The sequence below is a fragment of the Euprymna scolopes genome, chromosome 1, assembly GCF_053919585.1.
Source record: "Euprymna scolopes isolate OS-2025 chromosome 1, ASM5391958v1, whole genome shotgun sequence".
NCBI classification, from domain to species: domain Eukaryota; kingdom Metazoa; phylum Mollusca; class Cephalopoda; order Sepiida; family Sepiolidae; genus Euprymna; species Euprymna scolopes.
Window position 1 is genome coordinate 171363750 of NC_136482.1, and position 25983 is coordinate 171389732.

A 25983-nucleotide genomic window follows, 5' to 3' on the forward strand; every position below is an offset into this window, starting at 1 on the left:
AATCAATTTTATTGAAAACTCCGCTATCGTTTATCAAGAATCTTTTTAATTTCATTTTTTGTTGGTTGTTTTTCCGAGGGAGATATAAACCCCCCCCCCTCTCTAAATTATATTTAAAAAAATATTAAAATTTTGGTTTGTATTACTGTACACATAGATTCGAAAAATAATAAACTAGACAAAATACTGTTAGAAATTCGCTCAATATATATTACCGTGACATAGGTTGACATATATTCGGTGTTTTTTTAATAGTATTTTGTCTAGTTTATTATTTATAACACCTATTCCCGAACTTACTGTGTTTAAGAGAGAGTCGGCCGCTATTTTGAATTTTCCAATACATCGGTAAACACTGTATGTTTTTCGAGCTGAATAAACATGTTACATTGAATAAAAACACGAAAAATATATCCAGTTTGGTAGGAAAGTAACTTATCTTGCCTTTGATAACATTTATTTGTTATATATTTGTTTTTTGACAATTTTTTCGAATCTATGTGTACAGTAATACAAACCCAAATCGATTTTACCCTTTTATAACAACAGTAAATAAGTAAATTCTTTTTATATTAATATAAAAAAATATGCGGTCTCGTTTATGAACATAATAAACGCTTTAAAATAAGTGAAACCACTAAGAACTTAGCCAGTTAGGTAGAAAACGGACACTTAGAAAATCGATTTTATTTTAAAAAAAAAAAAAACATCAAACAAGTAAAAAAAATTTTTTTTAATATTATGGGGGGGGGGGCTATAGTCTATTTAAAAAAAACAATTTCTCCTTCAAGAACGATCATAAAATGTGTTTTTAATCGATATTTATTCAATAAGGGACCAGTTTTCCTACCTAGCGAAAGGGGACGAGTTTTCCGGAGACGAGTTTTCCCGAGACGAGTTTTCCCGAGACGAGTTTTCCCGGGACGAGTTTTCCGGGCACCAAAAAAAAGATACCCCATGAATATGTGAAGATATTAAGAACTTTAAGTATTAAAAAAAAAAAACTAACAAAATCACTGCATTCAGCTTTCAATAACTTTTTTTTTAAAAAAAGTGTAGTATCTGTTCTGATGCTACACTTCACCTTTTCTGTCTTCAGTGGATGAGAAATCCTTCATGGCAGAGACAGTTTTTATTTTTGTTCCTAATCGGAATGCCACTTTTTGGGAGTTGGATTTTCCTCACGTTAAAAATCGCTCTTTTGTCTAACTCTGCTCTCGTGGAGAGGCAAATAAATAGGAACTTAAAAAAACTGGTTGATATGTCATTAAAAAAAAAAACTGTCCTTAATATCAATCTGTACCAATTGAACAAGAGTTATGGAAAACTTTTTTTTTCTTTCTTTTTTTTTTTTTTTTTTTTTTTTTTTTTATGAAATCTTGGATATCCATACAACCCTTTGACCTCTTTGTGGGCCAGCATAAAAGGGAAGCCCAGCATTTGACCTCTACTTGATCTTAATCTATCTTTCAACACATGGACACACATTCACTGTATTTCTTGAGAAAGTAGTTTGTTTCACTTTAACAAAAAAAAAAAAAATAAATAAATAAAATAAAATAAAATAAAAAAAAGGAAAAAAAAAAACACCAATGTTTCTCAGATTTTATCTGATGTATTATTTGAATTTAGGAAAACTCGTCTCTGGAAAACTCGTCTCCGGAAAACTCGTCCCCTTTCGCTAGATAGGAAAACTGGTCCCTTATTGAATAAATATCGATTGAAAACACATTTTATGATCGTTCTTGAAGGAGATATTGCTTTTTAAAATAGACTACAGCCCCCCCCCTAATATTAAAAAAAAAAATATTTTTATTTGTTTAATGTTTTTTTTGTTTGTTTTTTTTTTAAATAAAATCGATTGTCCGTTTCCTACCTAACTGGCTAAGTTCTTAGTGGTTTCACTTATTTTAAAGCGTTTATTATGTTCATACAAAGTTAATTACAATTTTTTGGGTTCTTATTTTAACGATTTTTTTTTTGAGTCATAAAAACAATAATAAAAAAAAACAAAACAAAAAAATTAAAAACTGGGAGCGTTACTTTTTTGTTTTGTTTTTTTAATTATGATAGTTTTTTTGTTGTTATGTTTTCGTTTTCTCTCATACCAAATGACTCATGCGTTATTTAAAATTATAATTCTATCAGGGTTTGTATTTTTAAAATATAATTTAGAGAAGGGGGGGGTTAAAACTATATCTCCCTCCGAAAAACAACCAACAAAAAATGAAATTAAAAATATTCTTGATACACGATAGCGGAGTTTTCAATAAAATTAATTAATAAATTTATTTAGTGATTACTTTTTCTCTTAATGATTGATTTTAGAATTTTGAAGTAAAAATTAAAAATGAGTTAACGAGAGATTGTTAGCACATGGCATCTCTCGCGCCAAAAAAATATTTCGCTTTTAATTCATTAGTTAATTTTTGCAAAATTTGACAGGACGACAATAAATGTTGATAATTGATAAAATTATAATTTTAAATAACGCATGAGTGCATTTGGTATGAGAGAAAAAACAAAACCATAACAAAAAACAAAACAAAACCATAACAAAAAAAAAACAAACTATCATAATTAAAAAACCAAAACAAAAAAAGTAACGAAGAATCGAATCGCTCCCTGATTTTTTAAATTTTTTTGTTTTGTTTTTTATTATTATTGTTTTTATGACTCCAAAAAACATCGTTCAAATAAGAACCAAAAAATTTGGTATTAACTTTGTATGAACATAATAAACGCTTTAAAATAAGTGAAACCACTAAGAACTTAGCCAGTAAGGTAGAAAATGGACACTTAGAAAATCAATTTTATTTAAAAAAAAAAAAAAAACATTAAACAAGTTAAAATATTTTTTTAAAATATTATGGGGGGGGGGGGCTATAGTCTATTTTAAAAAACAATATCTCCTTCAAGAACGATCATAAAATGTGTTTTCAATCGATATTTATTCAATACGGGACGAGTTTTCCTACCTAGCGAAAGGGGACGAGTTTTCCGGAGACGGGTTTTCCCGAGACGAGTTTTCCCGGGACGAGTTTTCCCGGGACCGTATTATTTATTTCCTTCACGTTTTAATGATATTTTTAGGATTGCTACCGTATTTTAAAGACCAATTAAAATTGATGGCATGTATTTCTTTTGGTAGTAATTTTTGTGTTGATGGGAGAAAGTCATTTTATAGAGTTATTACAGAATATAAGCATCACAATAAATGTTCGTGTACTTGTATTTTTATACATGCATACACGTTCCTTCAAAAATTACTTTAAAATTTTATGTTCGCATTAATATTCATATAACAGGACGTCTCAATCAGTGAAGTCAGGAAAAGGAAATAAGATGGTTTCAAACTGGAAAGTTAAAAAAAAACAACCTATCATTATCAATCAGTATAGAAAGAAAAAAAAGGCAAATCTCATGGAAATGGTCAAGAAGGTGCCCGGAAAACTCGTCCCGGGAAAACCCGTACCCGGAAATCCCCCCCCCTTTTGCTAGGTAGGAAAACTGGCCCCTTATTGAATAAATATCGATTGAAAACACATTTTATTACCGTTCTTGAAGGAGATATTGTTTTTAAAAGACACTGCAGCCCCATAATATTTAAAAAAAATTATTTCTAACTCTTGCTTTAAAAAAAAATAAACTTGATCACAGAGTCAAGATACGAAAAACGAAACCAACTATTTATTAAAAAAAAAATACTCTAGTTTTAACTTTTAACACTTGTGTCCTTACGAAACAAAAAGAAAGAAAACACGTATTATCAAAGAAAGCAATCATTTTATTTAGGAGAATTAATTCAGTTTAAATAATTTTTGTGTTGTTACAAAACATCAAAAAAGAAAACACGGTCTTATGTAATTTTGGTACCGCGCTGAAATAACGTTATTATTTCGAAAGCCATTCTTAACATGGGGAGAGGAGGGTATCGTTTAAAAGTCATTTCGGAGGCACTTGTACAGTACTTAAAAATATACTAATTTATTTTCTTTTGGAGGTGGGGGAGGCTAGTTTTAAAACTATATCTACCTCAGTATTTTCTTAAATTTACGGACATTTTTTGTTCAAAATTATTTACTAAGTAATGTCGAGTGCGACATTATTTGTTATTTCTTTTTAACTAAATAAACTCTTTAAAATAAGTTTAAACACCAAAAACTTACAACGCTAGGTAAAAACGAAAACTTAGAAAAATCAATTTAATTTTTTAAAAACAGTAAACAAGTAAAAATACTTCAAAAAAAAAAAAATATGGGATGTGTATTATTACCTGAAAATATACAAATTTCTTTTGGAGGGGGCCCGTTTTAAAACTATATCTACTTCTTTAATTTTCTATTTTTGAGCAATTATTGAGACTCCTAAGACGTGATCCTTTTATGTCGGACATTTTTTGTTCATAAGCAACACTCGTCATTGCTTTTTTTTTTTTTTTTTTTTTTAACAACTCTTTAAAATAAGTTGAAACACCAAAAGCTAGGTAGAAAACGGAAACTTATAAAAAATTAATTTAATTTTTTTAAAACAACAGTAAACAAGTAAAAATATTTTTCTTAAATATAATGGGATGTGTATTTCTTTTAAAGACAATATCTTCAAGAACGGTCATAAAATGTGTTTTCAATCGATATTTATTCAATAAGGGACCAGTTTCCCTACCTAGCAAAAGAGGTCGAGTTTTCCTAAATTCGGTCAAAGAAGCTTCTTTCTTAGAAGTGCACGCCTGTGGAACTCTCTTCCGTTTGCCTGTTTCCCACCTGACTACAACTTGGATGTTTTCAAGTCCAACATAAACAAATTCCTGATAAACCACCCCCTTAAGTAAGACACTTTATCAGATCTCCATTACTAACGATTACTACGATATTGTCCCATTGATTACTGTACACGCAATAACCCTTATCCCTGAGTGGCCTCCGGGCCTTGATAAGTGGTGACTTCCATGTAAAAAAAAAAGAAAAGTTTCTTTAATTATATTTTACCTTTTACCAATCCTTTAATTTATGAAGCTTGATGTAATTACAAAAAATCCAAAGGTGACGTAATAAAATGAAAAAAGGTAATCGCAACTTCTCTCCCAATTTTTGGATTTTGTAATCATGCCTATTTTGTTTTAAAATTGATAAGTGCTTTTTATTCTGATGAGTTAAGGGCAAAATAAATTCATTGCTTAATATAATAGTTAAATGAATGATTTTGCGCTAAGAAACAGGTGCTGCCAATAATTGTGCATGTCAACTTAAAAGAATAAATCCTAAGATGGTCAACATCTTGAAATTTGCAATATAAACTTTAGTCATATATATATATATATATATATATATATATATATATATATATATATATATATATATATATTATACTAGACTACCCGTGACCCTTTGGGTCAGTATGTTATATTAGCTATGGAATTCATGTATGAACGTGACACTTGTGACATAAAGAAAATAGTTTTTTTTTTGACATAACAGAAACATTTCTATGAAAGTATTAAAATGAAAAAAGAATATAGATAGATTTCTATGAGTCGTTCTGTTTATTATAATTAATTATTTAAAAAAAAAAAATTTACAGTTACTGAATTATAAGTGGTTGGCCATACTTATAAGTATAAATGTGCACTGAACAGATACCATAATACTTATACCTATTTACAATGCCTCCCCACGAGGCAGTTAGACACCAGGCTCGTTTTTTAACGTGGAGAAAAGATACAAAAATAAAGATTGTCTCAGTCGTGAAGGATTTCTCCTCCACTGAAAGAGAACGAGAAATGGAAGTGCCGCATCTGAAGAATGGATACTACACTTTGATCTTGGCCAAAATAGTTAAATTCAAATTTTGATATATCTGCTCTTTTTTTTTTTTTTTTTTTTTTTTTTTTTTTTTTTTTACTTCGTTCATTTCTGTATTACGTTTAAGTTATTTTAAACCCCACTCTTCCCATGTTAAATAATAATTTCGAAATAATAATGTTAATATTTCAGTGCGCAGGTCATGCGCACATGCGCAACCAGATGTCGTAAACCGGAAAGTGGGTTACATACATCGTTAGAAGGTCATTTGAGTTTTATAATTATATAGATATATATAAAGTCTTATTTATAGTATTCCAAATTTTACTGTGTTTAAATAATTGAAAATTCGGCAATCAGTCATATACCAATAAATTTTAAGTCAAAATAAGATGACTTAAACTGTAAGCTACAAAATTATCATATTTCATAAGTGAGCATTCATATATTGTTTTAACAAAAACAAGACTTCAAAGAATGGGTTGATAGCAACAAATAGTGTATTTCATCATTAGTTACAATTGTTTCAAAACTATTCGGACAAATTCAAACATGTCATTTGAAAATTTTCACAAGGACAACCTTTCATCAGACGTATAGAATAAAACACACTTTAACAATTAACAGAATGGAATCCATTTTCCTAATGTGGAAAAAAACATGGGAAAATATTTTACCTGCATCTCATCCTTCCAAAGTTTTTTTTAAAGATTTTCAAACGACATAATGTTTGAATTTGTCCGAATAGTTTTGAAACAATTGTAACTCACGATGAAATACACTATTTGTTGCTATCAATCTATTCTTTGATGTCTTGTTTTTGTTAAAACTATATATATATATATATATATATATATATATAAATAAAAATGTGTTTGAGGACATTTCTCAACCTATAAATTCAATGAATTTTTGATCTATAGATTTGAAATTTGGTGCATAGGATATTCAGACATGTAGAAAACTTTTTAATAGAGTTTCATCCAATAAAATGGGTTTCTAAGGGTTAAAAATTGGTATGTGGGATTCATCGAATTTTTACCTGTTTGCTGTTTCATGACTGCACATGCGCACATCATTCACACTGTTCAGAATAAGTAGGTTGAAAACATTTTTTGAAGATCATGGAAAGCCGGCCCAATGGGTCTCGTAATTGACTCGTTATCTTTAGGTTTCGGTTTCAGTATTTTTATTTAAACATAATACTCGCATGAACATGTCTTGGTCTCTTTTGTGTGCTTTTTTTATTTTTTTTTTTAAGGAATTTAACGTTGTTTAATACCTAAGGTATTTCTGCTTATAATAAAAAAAAGAATTCTGCAGTAATTAAAATATAATATTTATGCATATTTTACGACTGGGCAACGCCACACAACCTACTAATATACATATGTATAATGTATATATAAAGCTATACTTACCAACATTTCCCAGAGTCTTTACATTCATGCAAGTTTCACTATTTGGTATTTATGCAAAGTATGGGATGTGCTGAAATATTATTTAGAAACATAAGGAGAGGCAGGGAGTTAAGTATTTGCTTCTTTCACCTAACAATTTAGTTTAAAAAACAAAACAAAAAAAGAATACTATAAATATTGAATTTATCTCCAAAATTTTATGCAAAAAAAGATAGCATGGTACGTATTCTGCATAAGTATCCACTGTGTTTTATGGAAACAAAATTTTTGCAGTTAAATATTATTGAAACATCTCTTGATCGTTAAGTTATTAATTCAAAGTATTATAAAACTATAATTTTAAGATGATATTGTTTTAATCTCCGTATGAAATTTTAGATTATAGTTTCAAAAGTTAAAATCTTTTGATGCTTAAGGATCTGCTAAGAATGTAAAAAATACGAATGTTTTTCTATCTGAGAATTGAAATGTTTATTAAGAAAATGTTATTTTTTTTTAGTTTGGAATATGAAGGATCATAAAAGTGAAAAATTAAAAACAAAAAACAAATAAAACTGATGAGCATATTAAAAATGAATTATCAGAAAAAGCATATGGTTGTCTTAAAAATTAATTATAAACAAGTGGAAGAAATGCTAGCGTTGCTACTATTACTTTGCCTGGAAAGTCAAGAAATACACAAAAAAGTTGTCTTATATATTTTACAAAGGAGTCGCCACTTATCAAGGCTCAAAGGCTACTTGAGGATAATGGTTAATGATGTAAGATGGTAGTGTAGTAATCGTTAATGTTGTAAGTAAGGTAGAATTTGATTATTTAAGGGAAGGTTCAACAAAAACTTCTTTACATTAGACTTGAAGGCTACCATACTGTAGTCTGCCAAGAAGTAGGCCAGTGTAACAATGTTCCACAGGTGGACAGTTCTAAGAAAGAAGTTTGTGGAATCTACATTTAGATTTAGGTTCAGATAGAATGGGAGAAATTGTTGATAGTGGTTGTAACTCGTCGAGTGTTTTTTGTTGTTTTTTTTTGTGAAAGTTCGACAAGGGGGAACAGTAGATTGGAGCTCAGACGAGCATTTGCCATGAAAATAACAATAGAGCAGAGACCGGCTTGCAACATCTTTTCCATGGAAAAGAGGTTGCAAGGAAGAGAAAATGGCATCATCTACTAGGTTTCGAAGCCAGTTTTGAACTCTGCCAAAGCAAGATAGAAAAGCCGAGCAGTTTTTGCCTACGTGTGGTAACAGTATTCCATTTTAGGACGTATTTGGCTCATACAGACAGGATTGCATCAGCAGTGTGATGTCTTCTGGAACAGTAAAATGATTTATTTTTTTCAGCAATCTTGGCAACAGATTTGATGTATGATGTGTTCCATTTCAGATCAGGAGTGAAGGTTAATCCCAGAAGCTTTTCAAGATATGTTGCTTCTCCAAAATGAGTCATTCATTTCAATTGAGACCTGATGAAGGTCAGAATGATAATCATTTCATCTATTAGTATATATTTAAATTCTATTCAAATAATTTTCAATCTTTTAATGCTTATGGATTTGTTCAGAATTTTAGATCTAAATTACTTTCTATTTGACTATTTAAATGCTTTCCAAAAAAATAAATTAATGTAATGTTTATTTTCCGTTCCGTTTGAATAAAAACAAAAATCTTTGTACTACCACCCCCATAAAAAGAAATAAACATTTTTAAGTTTGTTTTAAATGTTAAGAATAAAAAAAGTCGAAAATATTTTTTTAAGTATAAGTTATCTCTTACATACGAACATAATGATAGGTAAAACAGTTTCATAGGCACATTTTTCTTTTTTTCTTTTTTTTGTTATAAATTGCATTTTAAAGCAAAATAGACTTACCTTGAAAACCTACTAAAAGTCTCTGAAGACTCTGCGTAGCATTTCCAAAACAACATACTAAATAGGTTTTTCTAAACAACTTATTATGCCCTTTCCTGTGATATCCAAGTAATTTTAAGAAATAAATAGGATACTATTTATATTTAAAAAAAAATATTGTTTATCTAAAATCATAGGCAGGTAGAGAAAAGTAGAAATTATCTTTTTGTAAGTAGTCTTCAAGTTATAAGGGGAGTAGAAAGTAAGGGGAGGTTATAAGTAAATGTTCAGGTTATAAGGAGAGTAAAAAGTGGACTTTGGGTTTACTTTTGACAACCTTGTAACTCTCACTCCCATTTTAGTCCTCACAATTGTTATTTTTTGGGTGAGAATCTATCAATTTGACATTTATCATTGGCTAGTTTTTTATCTAGAAATAATTAAAATATATATAAAATTAATATTAGCTTTAGACCCACTTATTTGGATGGGGTAAGGGACACAAATAATTTTCATCTCTTAGTGTTTAACATAGTAGTAACATAGTATCGACCTAAGAAGTCATACGTGATATTTTTAGCCTTACAGGTTGAGTTTCAAATATTTCTGTGAAACTGTAGATATCAATGTACCTTCCAGCTAGTATATATTGTTATTTGAAATAAAAATGTATACTCTTGTATACATAATCGTACATTTTATTTCTCCTATATTAACAAAGACATTAAACACTTGAAAGTTTTTCAACCTTTAAAACTATCAACAAAAAAAAAAACAAAAAGCTTTTGATTTGAAGTCCTTTGTCGGAAAATCCCTTTTATTGTGAGTCAATTTATCTCCTGCAGTCACTGCATTAGTTTGATTCCAAGAATTAACACTAGCCCTAATATTATTGTAGGATTATCAATTGTTTACCATGAAGAACTGTTTTGGGAATTTAGTGTGTGTGTGTGTGTGTTATATACTCGGTGTACCAAAAAGGCACCAAAACGGTGTATGTTGTATAATCGTCTAAATGTTGATATGAGTACTTGGGACGAAGGGTTCATCCTGATGTGTATATGTGTCACTAAATGTCTATTGTTGTTTCTTCACTATTTGAACCCTAGAATTGTTGTGTTGTAGTCTATTTATGTTATATTTATATCTAATTGTTCATATGCGGGTGTATGTGTGTGTGTGAGATACATGTAGTTTTGGACATAGCTTAACTTCATGCGTCGTCAATCTTGTCCACCTGGAATTCATCTTGTTCTTGGAGGGGAGACTGGAAACCTGTTTTAAACGAAACATATTGACTCCAAGATGATGATTGATTTTGTATTGTTTTCATTCACTTTCCAGGTGTCGATCGCAGAAGAATAGAAAGTGAATATCTTTGCTTGCTTGATTTACTTCTAGGTCTCTATTTTCACACATTTTAGCTCCCACCCCAGTGAAGGGGGGAGGACGACCTCTTAAACTGTCCGCTCTTCTTTACGTCCAAATTCCAACTCTGATCTCCAGCTAACCTGATCGCATGACTCGCATGCAGATCTGATCAGCTAATCAGCCCTTCCGATAAATTTGCCTACAATATGATTTACTATATTTTGACAGATCTTATAAATATTCTTCATATTCATCTCCCACCCATCTCGGTCCTGGATATGATCTTAAACTATATCCAGTGGTGAGGCCCCAGCTTGCGGGCTTTGGGGAGTGTGGAGCCACCCTTTAATTGCCATTGCTCCCAGGTCCACTCTGACCCGGAGTGGTAGTACCTGTTAAGGTCCCAACTATGGGTTAAATAGAAACTGACTTAAAAACAACAAATATATTCTATTAAAAAATCTTTCTTCAAAATCTTTGGATTCGGCATTAAATAACCTGAAAAGGGTTGATATGCCGTAAAACAACTAACAACCAACCTGTCCATCTCTCCAGTTAGATAGATAGACTGAGGTGGGTAGATACAGAAATAGATAACAAAATAGATATATCGACACTTTCTTGTTTTCGACCTATTACATAACGTGTTTATTTGCAGTATTTACTTTAAGTGTTCAATATGTGAGTAGAGCTAGGCAGTAAGTTTTGAAAAAATATATATATGACATCTACATGTATATATATATATATATATATATATAATGACAATTAAGCTACACAGAAAATTTCTGTGTTTGAGTCCTTTTGAGGATTTTTCAGGCCGTCTTAAACAGAAGTTATAAATAAAGAAACATCAAACTTAATGCATCATAGTTTTCAAGGGGATTCAGTGATATCCTTGTTGGAGTTTATATCAGTAAAGCTGACCCTTATCTTTTAAATTATTTTAGACCACAAACAAGCTAGTCATGAACTCACTCCTATCACATTATCATGTTAGCACAAATCGTTCTTATTACTGTATTAAAGAGTAGCTGGTCAGCAATTAAACATTCTTAATGGTGGATTATCAATTAATCCTTATCCACTTAAGATTTTTTTTAAATCTCTTTCAAAACCATTGAAAATTACTTGTGATTTTTAATGGATTTATTGAATTGTTGTTGGATTGATTGAAAAGCATAAGTAATCTCATTTATAAAAAGCCCAAAGTTTTAAGAAAAAAGAATAGAATGAAAATTGTAAGCAACTTGGATCAACTTTTGTCGTCAGATTTAGTATTGAAGAAGTTTCTGAATTGATATTTTAACAAAGAAAAAAAAATGTTTTGAGCATTGTAAACAACTTGGATCAACTTTTGTCGTCAGATTTAGTATTGAAGAAGTTTCTGAATTGATATTTTAACAAAGAAAAAAAAATGTTTTGAGCATTGTAAACAACTTGGATCAACTTTTGTCGTCAGATTTAGTATTGAAGAAGTTTCTGAATTGATATTTTAACAAAGAAAAAAATGTTTTGAGCATTGTCTTGATTTACTTGTCTCACCACAAATATTGTTAGAGATAAAGTCGGTTTTTAATGTTGGGGAAACATCCAGCACCTCAAAAAGTGCATTAACGTGAAACACATTATCTTTTGTATGATATGAAATTGTATCTTGTGGTATACACATTATTATTGATAACTAAAGACAGAGATTTGAAGTCATAGAAGTTTTCAGAGGGAACAGCCACAGCAGAAAATATGAAGTATATAGCACAACACTATAGATGCTCAACACTATATATAAAAGGCAAAATGGGTGCGCAAGTTTTTGTATGTGCAAGAAAGGCTTTTTTCGCCGGACTTCTCGGGGGGAAGGGGATTACTATCGCTTAGAACTGTTTATATACCCCCTAGATAATAATATCTAGGATTTTCAAACGCGCATTGCATCTAGATTTATTTATGTCGACTTTTACACAATTCTTGCTATTTCGGCTCCTCTCGTGTTGATTCAGTTTTTTCGTATAAAAGCGAAACTGATATTTAAGGTGCAGTTCTCGACCTACGGGGCCGGGAGCGTCCAGAAAGCAATGGACGTTTGGTCAATGTCGGTGAAAACCATTGTATCAGACAGTTGCTTTTATTCGGACAATCTCTGATAAAAAGGGGGAGCTCGTTTTCCCAACACTTTGGGGTAAAAAACAGACAAAGTTGAGTAAAAACAAACCCAAAAGAACTACCCCACACTTAATTTTAACTGTCAACTTTATAAGCTTTAAATTAAAACGGTTTTCACTTCCTCTCCCCTCGTGGCCGAGCGGGTTAGATGTTATGTTTTTTTCCCTTTTTTTTTTTTCACCTTCGCGTCAACGCTCATCTTCCTACCAAAACTGTTTTTTTTTTCTTTTACACCTTGAAACACAAGGGTTTTTGTTTTTTATCTACCCCCCCCCCAAAAAAAAAAAAAACACTGGCAACGCTGCTAGTCTATAATGTAAATCTCAATTGTCGGTTTGTGTGAATGTATGCACGTATATCTGTATGTCTGATAAAAAACTTCCAACAGACGCAACGGATTCCCATGAGATCAGTATTGTTTTGAAGCTCAACATCTCAGATGACAAATATCTAAAAATTGGCCCAAAACTTTAATTCCTTCACCCTCAACTGGACAGTTTTCTAGGAGGGGTTGATTTTTGCATAGCTATTTTTGTAAGTCATCATATCAGTTGGATTGACTCCGCTTAATTTCAACATTTCAAACTTCCGGTCGGGCGATGGAGGCATCGGCTAAGACATGCGTTACGGGTTCCAGCCTGCCTGCCTACCTACTTCATTTTTTTTTTTTTTTAACACCTCTGCCTATTTTTTGTCTCGCTACTGCCACTTTTTTTACCCCCCACCCCACCTCTGGAGTTCCTTACTACACCACCTAAACACCCAGGCAACGCCGGGCACCTCCGCTATAGTAAACAATAAAAGAAAAAGTTGAAACAATGTGTCACTATTTACTTGCCTACTCGTTAGGGTAGTTAGATGCACAGTCGATTTTTTTTTTTTTTATGTGAGGGAAAATTCAACTTCCTAAAAGGAACACCGGATTGAGATAAAAATAAAATTGTCTCAGTCTAAAGGAATTTCTCCTTTAACCTAGTACAGAAAATATGAAGTGTAGTATCAGAACATGTACTACACTTTGCTCCTAGCTAAAGAGTAGGAATTAAAACGGTGTGTCTATATGAACAAATTAAGTTAGAAGTATTTACAAACTTTATAAAAGAATACAAATATCTGAGGATGACTGCACAAAATGAATTACAGAAATGTATATGAATATTTGAAAACGGTTGAAATTTGAAGCATTTGAAAACTATCAAAATTCATTTTTTTGGCCATGCACTTTTATGAAATGTAATTTTTCTGAACAAAATTTCCTTAAATTTTTTTTTTTTTTTTTTTTTTTGAGGTGGGGGGCATGATATTGAGACAAAGAATTTTCCTTTCTTTCTCTGTATACCAAACAGAATTTCAGAGAACTTCTAATCTGTGAAACGCATTAGCATGAGACTGCTTCTCTGCAAACTACAACATGGCCATCTTCAAGTCTAGTGTCAACAAATATTTATCATAAACTGTTCTCTCATAAGTAATCAGAATCTCCTAATTCCACTCATCATTTTCAATCTTGAGTTTGTTCCTCATTCAATTGATGAATCAATCCATCTCCTTAACTTTTATCCTCTAGTGAATCTTGGCCTTAGTAAGTTGTGACTCCTTAGTTAAAGAAACACAAAGATACTCTTGGAGCAATTAAAAATATTATTGGATTGGTGAAAATTGAAATTTGTTCAAATTTTGAAAATCACACACCGGTTTAAATTTTAATTCAAATCAGATTGAATATGTGTTTGAGGTGGGTGGGGGGGGGGGTCTTTTTAAAAAAAGTGCATATTAATCGAAAACAACATTGTAGTGTAACTAGTGTTCACAACAAACAATACTTCTCAAAACCTGTTAAAAACCGGTTTTGGCGTGCTTGAAACAGTGCCCCTTCCACACACTTTTCTCTTATTTTTATTATTTGATATCGATTAAATGTGAATCTTGCAGATTGTTGTGCAATAATTTGAAAAAATGGCCACTCCTGCAGTTTATGAATCGTGCTATTTTTTAGATATGATTTTCTAATTATTGAGTTTTTCCGGTATCTTTTTTATTAAATTGTAGGTGAAATTACAGAATAGTTAACAAGGCATCACTCTCTGCTAACATAATGACATTATTTCGGCACGTTTTGTAAAATACAAAAGTACCGGAAAATGCATTATTTTTTAAGGTTTTGGCATAGAGAAACGGAGGAGGGATCATTGCGTCATTAGAGTTTATAGTAAAACAATCCTCTAATATAACCTGTCTTAATCTTTAGGAGTTTGAAAATTCATTTCCTTCATGCACCATCTTCTGAAACATTTATCCTTTAGTGGATCTTAGCCTTAGTAAGTTGTAACTCATTAGTTAAAAAATACAAAAAAACCCACAAAGATACGAGGGGCGTGCAATAAGTAATACCCCTAACCCACTTCCAGTTGTCTGATCTAGCTGAAATTTTGCATGTGCAATGATTTATATCTCTACGGGTTATGTCGTAAATTACAGCTCTGAACTAATTGTGGCTTCTGTTTTACAGGTGTTTGAACTGAGTCAGGTTGGGGCCTGTTGAATGTCGAGCAGTGATCTGGTTTTTGTATTTGAAAGAACGCACACCACAGGAGACTTTTGATGAAATGAAAGAAACTTATGGTGATAATGCCCCATCATATGACCTTGTAAAACGCTGGCATCATGAATTCAAACATGGCCGGAAGTATGTGGAAACAACTCCCAGACCTGGTCCCCCCCCCCTTCTGCCATTGAGGAGACATCTGTCCGTCAAGTTGAGGCTGCCATTTTGGAAGATCGGCGCATTACTATTCGCCAAATAGCCCAAGATGTCAAGATTATATATATATATATATATATATATATATATATATATATATATATATATATAAAAATAATTTGATAAAATCAACAGTAGGTTCTCTACAGTGCAAATGCATGGTGGATTAAGTCCCTGCAGGAAGACATGTGAAACTTCCTTCTGGTGCACCATGATGGGTCTTCAACTATAGCAGCAATCAATTTGATTTTAAAATGGGCGATTTCACCAATTTCGATGACAATAAAAATATGGGAGTGTGAAACATTCGTTGATCATCATTCAATCTTGGGGAATGTCGGATTTTCCTGCTAGTCTTTTGATATAGTAAATAAAGTTTACTTTTACTTACATCTTTTACAAAAAAAAAAAACCCAAAACTGGATTTAGTATTAAATAACTCAAAAAAGGATTAATATACAATAAAACAAATTTATTTCTGCTTGTTAACATTTAGAATTTTTTAAAAATATTTTATTTGAAGATGTGGCAGTTATTTTAAACATATCCTTAAATAGCATTTATAACATGAATTTATTCACAGATGTTTTTTGATATTTTATGGTTCATCAGCATGGCTGATTCTAGCAAGATTCAAAAACAGGACCACAGTTGGTGCAATCTGGTTACCTTATCACTGGATCACAAAAACTTGCTAAATGATGAAGGGAGATACATTACGCATAAATGTTATAATTTTGTTTTGTTTCTTGCGCTATTGAGAAATATCGTTTTAAACCGTATGTTTTATTTTGATTAAAGCCATCATTTTTAATGATCTAATTTCAGGTCTTAAGATTTATAATTAAATATTATTGGAAATATGAAATCAATCGATTGTGAACATAAAATTGAATTAAATAGAAATTTTCGTTTAATGAATTATTCATACAGTACAGGCCTTACATTGTGAATGAAATGGTCATATTTGCGATTGATTTTTTTTTTTTTCAAGTCACAACTAGAAATAATAAAAGGTTTATCTTTTGGCTATTTATATTTCTTTCACCGACAATCTTTCAAAGCTCATTACCGAGTGAAAACGATCTTTTCAACCATTTTCTTTTTAATAAAACGAGTAAAGTTAAATTATTTAAACAATAAAAGGTATAATAGAACAATATATATATATATATATATATATATATATATTTTTTTTTTTTTAATGAAGGCTGTTTAAAATAATACAAGAAATTCGAATGTTTATACTTTCAAGTGTCAACATAAAATTCGGTGTATATTTAGAATTACTTATTTTAAAAAAATACTACAGAAAAAAATCTTTATGTAAGTACTCGTTATGGAATAAAGATGTCTTATTCCAAAAGTCATGTGGGTTCGGCGAGTAACTTTTCCATTTGGCTAGTAACGAAAATATTTAGATGTCAAAGATCAAGTAAAGATAGGTTTGTCCATAGAGTCCTGCAGTATGAATTGTGCGGATGAACTTGCTCTTAATTATACTAAGGATTAATTGTATTAGATGCTTTAAACAATTGACACCAACAACTAATTATGCCTTCTATATATAATCTCTTGCCTGCTTTGATAGGTGAGGTCTCTTGCCATGTGTAAGTGATAAGACTTGTTAAAATTAGACATCTCTCCAGAGTTGAAGAATCAGAAATCAGTAATTTTTGTAAGAGTTAAGGTGTTGTTTGTTTGTTTGTTTTAATAACTTCTGTTGTCAAAAAGAAATTTCACCTTACCTCCACTGGCAGGCATTCTTCCCAAGCAATGCAACTGCACTAAAGGGAAAAAGTCATTGTCAGCCCTTGATATATGAAGTGTCCCCAAAAAGGGGAGGCTGGGCTATTTTTTGTCATCTACCCCTTCTAATTTAAGTTTTGATTTGTGCCAAACTTTATCCCAAGTTAAATAAACGTTATCATTACACTCTCATTGGAAAAGAATAAATATATTTTTCTGTGGAACATTTTAAAACCTTTTGTTTTTATTAAATCTTGTTAACGGATTTTTTGTTTTGTTTCTTGTAGCAAAGGGCACCCTGAGTGAAGATACCATCGCAATTTTTCTTCGTCAGATTGGTAAGTCTACATTTATTATTTATTTTTTAATTTTCTTTTATAAGATTGTGAACACGGACAGATGAATGTTTTTACCAACTTAACAGCTTCTCCCTTACACACTGTTTTGATTGCATCAGTGTGAATGAGGCTGAGCAAATGCCTGGTGTAGGTCCAACAAGAGAAATGATTGTAAGATCGCATTATCATATATACAAACATAGCAGTGAAGGTTGCACAGGTGTTTTTATTCCCAAATCGGGTTTGAGTTGGGTTGGAGTTAATTCTATCTTCCACAACCAAGCAAACTGCTACCATTACGATTTGGTAAACAGTAGACCTTTTTAAGTGTAAAACCTAGCTATTATGTTCTAGTGGGTTGTAGATTTTTCTCGGCTTTACCCCCCCCCCCAATTCTTTTGCTAGTGCTATTTTTCACAGGTTTATGCTATTTGCTAATTATAGGTCCAGTATTTTTTATTTTATTTTTTTAAGAAGGCCCCCCCCCACTTTCTTGTTACAAGTGTGTGTATGTGTAATGGCTAAAGTCAGAAACTACATAAGATACATTTACAAACATTGCATGATTTCAGTGTGATTCCAACTTGATTATGATGAAAAAAAAAAAAAAAACTATGATGCTGATTTCCTGGGAATCACTAAGAACCAAATTAGTGTGTGTGGTGGAGGGGGGCTTACTTTTCATTCTTAAAAACAACACTGAAACTAGGTCAACAATTATCAATCTTTTGGCAGAGGGTTAAAAAAAAAAAATGGCATACATTTTGGCGTTTGTTTCCCGCACCCCTCCTTCTCAACCATGAAAATATATGAACAAAAAATCTAATGTATGTGCCTGTGATGGAAAGAAACTATACACCAAAAATCATGAGGTTCTTATTTAAAAATAAAACTATTTGATCAATTTATGCGAGTTTTAATGCACAATATTTTCTTTCCATCACGGTTAGATACAGCATACAGATTTTTGTGCATTTTCGGTTTTTAGGGAGGAGTATTTTGCGCAAGTATCCACATTTTTTTTTCTCCTATATTTTGTTTGCTATTGATGCCATTGTGTAGTCCTGATATAATTAATTTGTATCCATAAGTATTTCTTTGACCATGATTGCTTCAAAAGCGGGTTGATATGCTGTAAAATATATTCACATAAGATTAAGTTATCAAGCAAACATGGTTAATTTGTGGCTGCTTCAGCAGTGTTGTCACTGCATATAATAGAAGAGATTTAACTTGTACAAAATGATTATATTCTATTGGCAACTCATACGGCCAATAAATTTGATGTTGATTCTTTGCCCGAGAATTTGTAGTGTAGTTCATAATCTTGTCAACAGTGTCGTTTGGATGGATGTTACGTCTTTTGAGAAGAGTACTCAATCTCTCATGATGAAATCACCCAACTCTAGAAATGATATATGGAGACTTCTTGAGGGTATCAACCTCAGTTTGCTGGGCATTGCGCACGTGCCACAGATGAACTTGTTTCATTATTTGTACTGTGGGGGCGCCCATTATCTCACAATTGATCACATAACTTTTCCAGATAGAATATAATGTGATACATTCATCTCCAAGGAAGATCTTTTGGGTGCTATGACAGATAAGGAATACTGGAAGGGTGAGGCCGCAGGAGGATGATGATGATGATTGGCTGAGAAAACCATAGATTTTTTTTTTTTTTGTATTGATTTACTTTTTTTCTTTTGAGGAAAACCTCATGTCCTGCAATTAGTTCATTTATCCATTTTCATAGAGGTCTTCAAGTCTGTCCAAAACAGGATTGCAAATTTAAAATTATTTCTTTATGAATGTTGAAAGGATGCAATTAGCAGTTGGTAACACAAGAGAATTAAGTTTGGAATCTTTTCCTTACGTCCACAAAATATGCAGCTTTTTTTTTTTTTTATCTTGCCTACTGATTCTTCACTTTTCATACAAAAACTTATTTACTTATTTTTTATTACTTCATCCTGGATATAAATCTAATATGCTTGCATTTGTCTGGTTCTGTGATATATAGATAAACGATGGTATGTTAAATTTTGATGCAGCTCATCAGAAGTCCAAGGATCGCTTCAAAAATAAAACCCTCAAAAGAAAACAAAACAATATTTTTTTATGCATCTTACATAGAACTCAGTTCCTCAAAGGAAACCAAGATTTTATCATATGACTGATCACCTATGATAACATCCTTTTCCTTTGAGGAACTAGGTTCAATATAAGATATGTTTTGAGTTTTGTTTTGTTTTGTTTTGTTTCCAGGAGTTATGATCTTTATAAATAAAAGATCCTGGTAAATGTTTATTCCCAATTGTTTGTCTATTTGCAAAATGATCGCTGAGTTACACTGAATTGTTTTGGATTTCAGCAGGAAAAAAAAAAAATGAAAACTTGGCCATTGTAATTTTACACATCATTGTTTACGTATATATGGTCTTTTGTTAAATGTTAACATTCATTGAGGTTTTAGCATTTTGGTCAATTTAATATATACTAAATGTAGGAAACACTTATTTTTGTTATACATGTTTTTTTAAACATTTTTTTTTATCATCAAACTTTAGTTTTAACAAAATCAACATGGACTGCTGGTATTATCCATAAGTTAGAACTAGAGAAACCATAAAAGATCTCCACAAATGGTAAAATGGTTAGTTTGCTTATTCTGTGGGTTTGAAAAAGTAACACATACAACGCTTTTAAGTGTTGTTGATCTATTGAATTTATGAAAGTTTGGTTATTTCACAAGAAATTAGAAATACGTCTTTGTTTTTAAGTTCCCACTGAATCTCAATAAATATGAACACTTATCTAATATATAAACGGCTGTATGTCTGTCTGTCTCCATATTTTTCAAACTCTATCTCCTCCAAAATTAAAAGTCGCAGAGCAGTGCTAAGGGCCTAAAATGATTGGATTTTTTATGAGTCATTCTTTTATGGGTCATTAGTCGGTTAAAATTGTTTTTTTTAAGGGGCCAAAAAATGGGTCAAAATTGAAAAATCGTTCTACATTTTGTACATTCATCTTAGTTTATTTTTAATTTTTAATCAGTTTATATGCGTATCACGTTGGTACAGTGGTAACGTCACCAGCTTTTGAATGCTACAGTTTCGGTTTCGATTCTAGCTGATGGCATCCAAATACTTTTTTTTTTTTTTTTTTAACTTTTTAAATCACAACTCTATAATATATATGAAATCTGGACAAATTAAAATATTGTATTTAAGCATATTTTATACTCGGGCAAAGCTGAGCGCCTCACCCCTGCTACTATATAATAACTCAGTACCATAGTACCCCATATATATATATATATATATATATAATTTGTGTATTTTTGGCAGCAAGTCATTATTCAAGCACCTCTAATTGAACACAACAGTTTTTCTTTTTTCCGATTTTGTTGGATATCTTAAATTTGCCGAGCGATATTTTCTTTATTTCAACTGACATGTTGTATATTATGGCACCCAAAAGTAGTTCTGCCATATTAAGCGCTTTCTATCGGTACAGCTGATCGTCATCAGGAGCAGTTGTTGTTGCTGTCGTTATCTTTTGTTTGGTATATTTATAGTTAGTAATTTTTTTTTTTTTTTGTTATCAATGACAATATCCTGACAAACTGGACAAGCAGCAAAATCTCACCTCTACACTGTAGAGATCCCTAGATGCAGCAAAGCCTTCTACTCGAATAGCTTTTTCCCTTGGACTGCTGCACTTTCGAATTCCCTTCCAGGCCCTGCTTCCCTGACTGTACTGACATGCAGAAATTCAAGTGTAATGTGAATAGACATCACACTGCCCAACTCCATGAATAGTATCCCTGTAAATCTGGCCCCAAATAGTAGCCCTTATGACTAAGTGACCCTGTGCCTTGTTTGGAGTGAAATGTCAAGAAAAAAAAACTTATTTGAAGCCTGCATTTTTACTTATAGGTTTTGCAAATTGACTTCTGGACTAATTCTGTGGCCAAGGTCGCTGGGAAAATGGTGGGATCCTTCTACCGCTCCAGGAGATATCTCACTAATGATGCAATTCTCTATCTATATAAGAGCCAAGTACGTCCAAAGATGGAGTACTGCTGCCACATCTGGGTGGGGGCTGCAAAAAACAGTCTATCCTGCCTTGACGGAGTACAAAATAGACTCCGTGGCTTGGTAGGGAATGCCTTTTTCTCTACTCTGCAACCTCTTTCCCACAGAAAAGACTTAGCGAGCCTGTCATTGTTCTATCGTTATTTCCATGGCAGGTGCTCGTCTGAGCTCCATTCACTGGTCCCCCCTCGCCAATCTTTCTCAAAAAACACCCGACTAACTGAAACCACCGTCAATAATTTTCCCCACTCCCTATCTGTGCCTAAATCAAAACGTAGATACCATGAACAAAGCTTCTTTCTTAGAACTGCACGCCTGTGGAAGTCTGTTCCGCTTGCCTGTTTCCCTCCCGACTTCAACCTGGATGTCTTCAAGTCCAACACAAACAAATTTCTGATGAACCGCCCCCTTCTAAGTAATGACACCTTACCAATTCTCCAATACTATTGCTACACTATCCCTTTGATTACTGTACACACAATAACCCTTATCCCTGAGTGGCCATTGGGCCTTGATAAGTGGTGAACTCCATGTAAAAAAAAAAAAAAAAAAAAAAATAGTACACAAAAACAAACTTATTTCCAATAAACTTTGGATAGTCATAATTCAGTGGCTCATTTAGCTACCAAAATAAATTTGGCTTCATTATTTTTTTTTTGTAAAGATCTGTGCTCTCATTAAGTTTTAAGATATAATGCAAATAAAATTTTGGCTTGGGATACCTACTGTTAGTCATAAATAATTAAGTTGCTTTCAGAAAGTGTATAATGTTAATTATAGACTCAAGCAGTCGGTTTCTAGGCACGAATTTGATATTAATAGACAAACAGTCCTTGAGAGAAGTGGCTCATTTAAGTGCTAATGGCTTGACTAAGATCTAAAAGGAAGTAAATATTCAAATTTGCTTCATAAGTTTTAGTTAACTTTTTGGCTCTAGTATTTCAAGAAATTTTATTTATTGCCTAATTTGACAACGAGCTGTTTTGTTAATGTTTGTTTTGAATATTCTTGACTCCGGAAACCTTGGCTTTTAATTCTTGCTTGAATAGCCTTCGAGTTTTATTGAACCATTCTCATTAGCATTTTTTATTTTTTTTGCGCCGGACAGAAAAAAACGTTCTTTATGCAAATATGTAGTGCAATCCTATCAGAAGTTTTAGAACTCATTAGTTATTTATTTTATTATTAGTAGTAGTTGTAGCATCCCCTAAATTTAATGCAATTCTACTCAATACATTTGGTGGCATTATTGTTAGTTGTATTATACGTAATAACTGTATCATTTAATAGCCAAGGATTAGCCATGCCAAATTTGAAATATTGCCTTAGTTTTGAAACACAAAAGTGTCCCTATAAGTATTTATTTATGGAAATTTAGTTACAAAAGTTTAGAAAACAAAGTGTCAGTCTCTCAAATTTTCTGTTTTTGTCTTTGGATATATTCAGTTTTATTTTTCATCATGTATGGCAGGGAGGGAAAAAGATAGAGAGAGGGCTAATCATAACACAAGTACTATATTTGTCTCCACTTTAACAACTCATTCAAAGTGTTTTCATTATCCATAGTCTAGCTGTGGCCTTTGTATGGTCTATCAGGGCAACTCAAATGCTAAAAATATTTCTGTTGGGCAGTGACCTACTGGGTGACCTCAATATTGGCTTGACAGTGACCCATCTTTTGAAATAGAACACTATTGACCTGATCTTTTTTCCAGCTAGTTTGAAGCCTGGAAATGAGATATCCTCTTAATCAGACATTATCTCTTTAAAGGGAGAGGGGGGGGGAGTTGCTTATGGTGCCCTTACCAGAGAGACTAACAAAGCTTTTTTTTATACCCTGCAGAAGGCTTTTTTTATTTTTATTTTTTTTTTGTAGGGGGGTGGAGTGGGGGCTTTGTATCTAACTTTACCTGCTGGGAATTGTTGCACAAAGCAGTATAAATATTGACATTTTTTTTTATACTCCTCTTACACAAGCACTCATGGAATGAACAACTACTATATCATGTTACATACAAATGGATCTCATGAGTAATCAAGTGATGACTGGAGTATTATTTTGGCAACTTTATTTATAAATATTCTAAATCTTCATTAGTTCCGATTTTTAGATTTTAATGTTTATGTTCAGGCTGAAAAGTTAGCTTTATTTAGTGAATTGTTTGATAAAAAAGGCAGTTTTATTTGCAGCAAAAACATGAATTTTCTATGTGATTATTAATAACCTCACAAAGGATACTTATTGATCTGAAAGTTAGTCATATTTTATCTAAGATTTTAAGATTATAAAAAAAAATTTGGATTTCCTGTAATAGATATCTCCCTGGTTTTTACTTTTGCTTTTCTCATTCTTATGCCCCTATTCCAGATTTTGTAGCGGCAAGACTTTTTTTTTCTGCCAAAATAGTCATTAACAATGTTTCTTTTTAATGTTAAACATATTTCAAACTGATAAATTATTGCAAAATAAAAATAATTACATTAAACAAATCATTTTTATTTCGAATTTAATCAAGTAAAAATTCAATTTTTTTTTTTTACTTGATTACTAAATTTAAAAAATTATTCTAGCAAATTATCTAAACATTTAATAAACAAAAATATCGTAAAAACTGAATTTAACTTGAAAATACTATGAAAATAAAGCTTTTTAAAAATTTTTAATCAAGTAAAAAATGATGGCAAAAAAAATGGCATTTTTACTTGATAAAATAATTCAAAATAAGAAAAATGATTTTAGTTTAAATTTTATTTATTTATTTTTTTTTTGTGCAATAATTTATATCAGTTTAAAATGTGTTAAACATTTAAAAAAAAAAAAAAATATGGTTAATGATCGTTTTGGTAGAAAAATAAACAAGTTCACTGATGTTGGTTCACATACTATGAATTCGGAATAGTCGAGGAAAACAAAAGTAAAAAAACAAGGGTAATATCTGATACAGAAAATCCAAAAATTCCATTTTGTACATTTAAATTGAAAAAAAATGAAAATCCATTGACATTAGCATGTTTTTTAAACTAAAAATTGCTTAAACTATTTTGAATATGAAATTTTTTTTTAATATCTGAACCAAAAAGATGTTTCTATTGTAGACGAATCTACAAAAAGTGGTGATTTATTATAAACTTTTTTTTTTTTTTTACTCCTTAAAACAAAAATTAATTATAAAGTCAAAATATAATTTACTAGACAATAAAAATCATTAGATAGCTTTTAAATTCACCTTGAATTTTATGATGTGGAAAAAAAATGTTAGATATTACCAAATATATTATTGCATTAATAAATGGTTTATAGATTAAAAAAAAAAAATGAAATATCTGAAAAAATAAAACCATTCATTTTAGAAAATCAGTATAAGAAATATACTTCATAATTTTGAATTTCATCAAGTGATAAACTGATTTCTGGTCCTCTAACTAGGATTAGAATGTACTGATTCTATTCAGTGTGGAATACATTATACTGGTAGGCATTACCTCCTTTTTTTCAGAGAAAGGGCAACAAAAGGATTATCCAATTCATTATCGCCCTGCTGATTTCCTTAGAAAAGGGTCAGATTCAGGCAATTTTACTAGTGCTGGGCTTACTCAACATTAGAATCGACCTTGTCACATCCAGCCCTTGTGGGGAGGTTGGTAAATATTAGTTTTTAATCGGTACATTTACATTATAGTAGTGTTTTTTGTATCTTGGCCTACAATTCTTATAAATCATTCTCTTGGACACAGAAATATTGGCTATCCTAATTTAACTTAATGTTTTCACAAATTAAAATCTGTTCATTTTAAAATGAACTTATTTTAATTTTTACCTACATGGTGATGTAATCTCAAACTTGGGATGTATGAAAATAGCATTTGAGATGATGCAAGATAAACGTGAAAGGAAGATGACACACAGGGATTAAATTTGTGAATTATAAATAACTGCTTTATTAGACCGTAAAAGTAGACGATTTCTTTAAGCTGCCATCATGAAGACAGGCTGATGAGGAATACCTGGTTACTTTGCAAATGTTAATTGCCAAAACATAAATTTGATTGAGATTTGAGGAGCAGCTTGCTAGCTCTAGTCCCTCTCTTTAGTTGATGTTGGTTGACGCCGCACCAAGATTGGGTGACTGCTTGACAGACTGGAAAGGAAATTGTCCTGAGAAGGATGGATCCTGCATTGAATGTATAGTTAAGGAGGAAGAAACAATTTGTCGCGAGTAATTTGTCTTGAAAAGGACAGACAAATAGAATGCTAGTGTTTAATTAGGAGAGAGGAACATTGGTGGCTGTGCTTGGCAGGTAGTTGAAATTGGATGAAGTCGTCAGAGCAGGCTCAAAATAACTGGAATGTCAACAGGAACAGAAGCATTAGTTTTAGGAAAGCAGAAAACATTAGCTGGAGCAGCTAACCAGGTCGATGACTGGA

At 31.5% G+C, this 25983-nt stretch overlaps 1 protein-coding gene across 2 annotated transcripts in view; it reads left to right on the top strand.

Moving 5' to 3' along the window:
- The window catches only part of LOC145277512 (serine/threonine-protein kinase unc-51-like), a 146910-nt gene that overhangs the window by 66139 nt on the left and 54788 nt on the right, over window positions 1–25983 (top strand). For both annotated transcript variants that reach the window (XM_080128940.1, XM_080128950.1), the window contains exon 5: window positions 17404–17454. In XM_080128940.1, the coding sequence (XP_079985066.1) occupies window positions 17404–17454 (51 nt within the window). The remainder of the gene's footprint in view (window positions 1–17403; window positions 17455–25983) is intronic.